The following is a 6,004-nucleotide window of genomic DNA, read 5'->3' on the forward strand; positions in this document are numbered from 1 at the left end:
AACAAGGAGGGAGATTGTGAAACAGCAGCAACTGGCACAAAAGATTGAGACAAAATTCAACAAAATCTTCCTCCATCTAGCTCCACTTCCTCCCTCTTCTGTGCAGAAACACTCGTGGGGGAGTGGACAGAACTGGGACGCTGGTATTTTTGCACCAAAATGCTCTGGGGTGGCCTAAAAAAAAATAAAAGACCCAAGGCAATGACTCTGACCCATTAAGCACAACGAACATTTGGAGGGTTGGAGATAAAAAATGGGAAGTCTGGAAATACTCATTAAGGATCTCACACTCGACTCTGGGAGTCAAATCCATGCGAGGGAGGAAGTCGGGCATGAATGATGCAAGAGGAGAGGACGGGGAGAAAAAAGCAGAAGACAGTGATGTTAAAGTGAAGGGATGGAGAATCGAAGAGGAGGAGGAGGGGAGCAGATATGACAGTTGGCAGGAGGGAAGATGGGAAGAGGAGCGAGGGCCAGACGTGGAGTGTGTCTCGGCAACAAGATGACCCTCTTTATCCTCTTTCTGGTGCCGGGCCGGCATCACTGGCAGCTGCCACTTCAGTATACTGCTGCCTCAGCAATTATACGCACTGGGGGAGATTATCTGCTCCATTTGCAGAGGATGAATCAGACAATGGCTATCAGCTAATGTAAGATGCAGACAAAACCGAACGATTCAGTGAATACAAATGTAAAATCTGGTTACCAGAGCACATTACATGCCACTCAGGGCTTACTGTCGTCTGTCAAAGCTCTTCTCGCCCATTATTCTTAATTAATTGCAAAGGATTTGAATGAATCTGCCTCCATTCTCAGAGCAAAAGTCTGCTCTGGTTCCTGAATAAAGACGAGAGAGGATTGTTGCTGACTCGAGAGGATGCCAAAAGCCGTTTTCATTCTCTCCCACTGATCCTGCAGTGATACAGCCGGGTGACAGGGGCTGACTCACAGGCGTAAATCAACAGGAACGATGCCCCCTCTTGGACATTAAACACTATTACAGACAGGGTGTGTGCTGGAGCTTACATTGAGCTGACTGTCCTCTTTCTCTTCATCTTCCTCCAGAGTATCCCCTCGAGGAAAAAGGGATGAAACAGTGAGCCTCCTCATTTAACAGCTCCAGATCCCTGAAACTATCAGAGCAGATAAACTCTGTTGAAACACACATTTAATTTAATATTACCATCATGTCATCACTACAATCAGTCCCTTAAATTACATTAATAGACATTCGGCTCAGATCTTTTGCTGTATGACAGTTTGATGGATGCATTTCTTTTGCAGGTGTATGAATGGAATATTAAACCAAACTCCATTCAAAAATATCAGAATTTAAGAATAGACACAGATGAAACGCTCATATCTTTTAATTGATTAAAAGTAACAACACTAAAGTGTAAATAATCACTTAATTCATATTTTGTTTTAACAATCAAAGTATAAGTTAAAAGTAAGCTAACAAAAAAAGGAAATACTTAAGCAACATTTACAAGTAGCGGTTGAATTAAAACTAACGGCTAATGCTAGTGGAATTTAGCTTAGTTAGCTAGCCACATTCAACCACTGCTGCTGGATCGAGGACGTTATATTAAATAAAAATAAACGTTGGACACATAAAAGGAGGCGTCAACATATAATTCCAATGTGTATAAATATAGACTGAAACGTATTTCACCCACTTAATAACTATTTAAACAAAGTAAACAAAACACTGCCAGCTAGGTGCTTTAAGCTAGCTAAACGTTAACGTTAGCATGTTAACCCAAGTTCACCTGCTAACATTTGCTACGTAGCAGCCCAGTTCAGTTGATAGGAACGTTAACTAGCCTTATGTCTATTTATTTGGTCATAACTCAAATTATTGGATAAATTATAGTAATTAATTGACCTGTGATGGCGCCAGATGAAAAGCCGAGGCTCAAAGTTAGCATATTTCCCCCTCAATGTAAATCCATTAGTAGCTAACATCATGCTAGCTCACGTTTTTTGTGTTCAAAGCGAAATTAATTCAACTTTTGGGGAGATATTAGTTTGCATATCCATACATATAAACAGGGTGGACAAAATATTAGAAACGCCTCTCAGTATGATGCAACATACTGTAACAGCAGCACAAACTACATCCTCCAACATGACTTCTCTTTTAAACAGGTCCAAACAAACCTGAACATCAAAACCATCATGGAGGTGGGGTTGATGCAGGACAGCTGTATCAGATTACATTAGTTCACATGGCAAATGCTAGAAAATACACCCATAATAGTGAGGAAGGAGATAATCAAAGCACCGACCTGTCCTGGTCCTGGTCCTGGCTGGAGTTTCACAGAGACTCTGGCACTGACTCATTATGAGTCTGTTGCACCTCCAGTCACTTTCACACACTGTGACCAGGCGGCTCTGGAGGATCTCTGCACACCTCAGTGTGAAATGCTGCAGCTTGCAAGTTTCTCTCAGCTCAGCATAATCCTCCAGTGATTAACACGCAGCAGAGACACAGTGCTGTAAGCTCACTGCGACACTGGACTCGGGCTCGGCTGCTTGTTCTGACAACTGTCCTCACAGTCAGACCTGTGTACAGATGTGTGGTGCTGATGCAGATGTTTGATCACATCATCTTTTAGATTGGTTGTCTGTGTGACATTTTCATCAAATTCTTTACAAATATGCACGAAATATCATTACAGGGCGACAAGTACACACTGAGGAGTGAGCTGTTGTTACTTTAAGAGACAACTACCAGCATCATAAACTTGATCTGGGTTATTAAAATGATATTTTTTTACTATTTTGTGACATTTTATGAAGAAAACAATACATCTGCTTATTAGAGAAGACATTTGTAGATATCCAGCAGCAGGATAGATATCCAGTGGATGTTGGGAACACATGGTGAAATGTCCCTGAGTTCCTGAATCAACATCCTTCAAGAGTTCACTTGTGTAAATTGAGTTAAATTAGGAGTGAATGTGTCTGACACTGCCTCACATTTATTATGTATGTTCCTCCAGCTCTTTATTAAAAGCATTTTTCATCAACTGGAAATATTCTGGAGGTCTTGTGCATCATTTTCCCTCCAAGTTTGTTCCTCACATCATGAAACTAATGACTCATCTGTGAGATAACTGAAGCTCAGACCAACACATATCAAGTTTCGTTAAAGGACTGACGCATCATAAATGTCAGTATAGAGATTTTATTCAGGACACGGTGGATACAGCGGCAGGAGACCATAATTTACAAATATGCAGTCAGAGTTCACTGAGCTCCGGCTTTGGGTGGAACCCACTCGTGGATCTTCTTGCGGGTGGTGGAGTAGGGCACGTACTGCTGCGCGCTGCCGCTCACGTTGATCTGGTGGACCTCAGCCAGGAACTTCTTGGGCTCGGGTGGGTGTGTGGTGGGGGGGTCGTCCGTCATACAGTGCAGCCAGCGATGCCTGAAAAGTGAAAGAGAAGAAAGAAACTTTAAGTTTAAGTTTAAATAACATCGGTTTGCAAGCTAATTCTGCATTTTTATTCATTTTTGGGTTTTTTCAAGTGTTATTTCTATAAACTGCAGGTCGTACCATTCAGCTGGAACCATGCTGCCGTCCACCTCCCACAAGGTTTTCTTTCCGTTCATCTCTGTGGTGTAGATCACCCAGCGATGACGTCCTGGACACATTTTTGACAGAGACAATAGTTTATTTACCAAATCACACTTGTGTCACTCAGACACAGGTGAAGTGTTTGTCTGCTTATAGAGAAGAGTGAGAAAACAGCACACACATCTGAGCATCCTGAGCAAAATCCTCCTGAAACTTCAGGAAATCATGCACATTTGGGGACTCACCAAAGAAGTAGTTTTTGTTGTCCTCAAAGTATTTATTTCCATATTTATCCACACCGATCAGAGTTCCTACCTTCACATCATTCACCCTGTCAATGAAATGATGATAGTCAGGTTGACTGCTGACAGACATATAGACCACTTTTATATACTGAGGACAGAGGAGCAGACTTTTAAAATCAATCAATCAAAAACATTTTCCTCCTGATTAATAAAGGCAGACACACTCAGTTAAGCAGGTCTGTACTACCGCAGTGTGAACCAGTGACATCAGCTCTAGTAAACAGTGGTGGATGACTTTAACTTGTTGGCCAAAGTTATCAGTGCTGAAGTGACCTTCAGCAATACTGGAAAGTAACTAAATGTAAGATTTTTCCAGTTTCACTACATTTTTAGAGGTAAATTTACTTTTAATCCACTGTATTTCTTTCATCATTTTAGTTAGTAGTTACTAGAGCCTGATCGATTACCCAGTTGGTCAATATTACCAGTTGATTTTGGCCTATTACAGACATATTAGTATCGGCATATATGCGCCCGTGTGAAAGCTTTTTATGATAAATTATAATATAGAGAAAGATGCTTTGGACAATTTATAATCTTTAAATACACAGTGGAGTTTACAGCGTCAGTATACAGATGTAATTTTAGACGTGGATAGTTAGACTGTAGTATATCCTGCCTTTGTTTCATATTTTTGGCACATGTTTGATAATCACATTTGAGGGATCATTGCAAAAAAATGTGCATACATCATGCATCCATGTATCTGAATCTGAATCTTACACTTCCTAATTCTGATTTTTGCATCAGCCCCAAGATTCGAGTATCGGCGGGCTCTACTTGTGACTTCACAGATTGAATATAAAATATAATGAATTCATACATGATGCATTATTGTTTTATTATTGTATTCATATTTAACAACCTTTATTCTGAAATTGGCCAGACTGCACGATGAGTACTTTTATTTTGGTACTTCAGGTGTATGTTTATGCTAATGCTTTTATACTTTTACTTGTTAAAAGTTTGAATGCAGTATTTTTACTTTGTCAGAGTATTTCTTCTTTTACCTCAGATTAGAAACGACGAGTACTTTTACCAACACTGACATTCACCATGTTTAAATCGGCAGAACTGGTGCTGAACACTTCCTTAAATTCAGAGATTTTTGAACGGGGTTTGGTTTGCTTCAGCCGTTCACAGGTTTGACATCATTAAACGTTTGTTGGTGCTCCTGTCTCAGTTAGCTGTCAACATGCTAACTGGGCTCGGAACATAACACCCGGGTCACACATCCTTCTGACGCCTTCACGGTCACCAACAGAGGTTCAGTATATACATTTAAACTTTATTAATCCCACTGACCTGAACAACTGAAGGAGTAAACCTCGGACTCCACCATGACCTCCTATTTGCCCCAAAGCCCTTCGGACGAGGTTTGCATACTCCGCCATCTTGAGACGGAAGAATTACGGAGACGGACTGTTCCGCGTTAAAACAGGTCCGAGTACAACCAACAAGAGGAGGAACCTTTAGCATTAGTTCCACATGCAAATACAAATGTATGCGCTAATAATAATACTTAATAATTTATACCATCACAACGAGAAACGATTTTTAGTCTTTTCCTTATTTTTCCAAAGTTGTATGCGATATTTATTTAATGTTCTACACTAAAATATAAACAATTTGACTTTTTTTACCTTGTAATATATCTCATATTTATGACTTTTTATTTAATATTTTTTACTCTTTATCTCATAACAATGACATTTTATCTCATATTTATGACGATGTCTTATAATGTTGACTTTTTTAATCTCATAATGACTTTCTATCTCATAATTCTTACGTTTTATCCCCTATTTATGATTTTCTGTCTGATAATTTTGACTTTTTTATCATACAATAGTGACTTTTTATCTCATATTTACGACTTTCTCTCATATTTATAACCTTTTAACCCATATCTATGACTTTGTCTTACAATCTTGACTTTTTAAAGTCTCAATATGATTTCTTGTCTCACAATTTGGGCTATTTTTATCTTATAATATTGACTTTTTATCTCATGATTATGTCTTTTTATAGCAGAATTTCATTTCTTTATCAAACTTAGTTTTCATCAAAAAATTTTTTTTCTTTAAATGCTGGTAAATGGGCTTCCATAGTA

The 6,004-nt window shown here is 39.1% G+C and overlaps 2 protein-coding genes across 3 annotated transcripts in view; both read right to left on the minus strand.

Annotated features, from left to right (window-relative positions):
- The window catches only part of tmcc3 (transmembrane and coiled-coil domain family 3), a 49,180-nt gene extending 46,740 nt beyond the window's left edge, over positions 1-2,440 (minus strand). The window contains exons 1-2 of one of the 2 annotated variants that reach the window (XM_084345832.1): positions 2,292-2,440; positions 1,027-1,133 (exon numbers count right to left, since the gene is read on the minus strand). In XM_084345832.1, the coding sequence (XP_084201958.1) occupies positions 1,027-1,110 (84 nt within the window). In that variant the 5' untranslated portion in view covers positions 1,111-1,133; positions 2,292-2,440. Of the gene's footprint in view, positions 1-1,026; positions 1,134-1,888; positions 1,982-2,291 lie in introns of those variants that run through there. The other variant, XM_084345831.1, reaches the window with a different exon arrangement.
- A 737-nt stretch (positions 2,441-3,177) lies between these two features.
- Positions 3,178-5,333, minus strand: ndufa12 (NADH:ubiquinone oxidoreductase subunit A12). Its single transcript, XM_084345435.1, has 4 exons — positions 5,197-5,333; positions 3,832-3,917; positions 3,566-3,653; positions 3,178-3,436 (listed from the first exon to the last, which is right to left on the minus strand). Exons 1-4 carry the CDS (start codon positions 5,283-5,285, stop codon positions 3,256-3,258), a joined length of 444 nt encoding a protein of 147 aa, XP_084201561.1. The 5' UTR covers positions 5,286-5,333; the 3' UTR covers positions 3,178-3,255.
- Positions 5,334-6,004: the final 671 nt, after the last annotated feature.

This window comes from Pagrus pagrus (assembly GCF_965226575.1).
Source record: "Pagrus pagrus genome assembly, chromosome: 23".
Lineage (NCBI taxonomy): Eukaryota > Metazoa > Chordata > Actinopteri > Spariformes > Sparidae > Pagrus > Pagrus pagrus.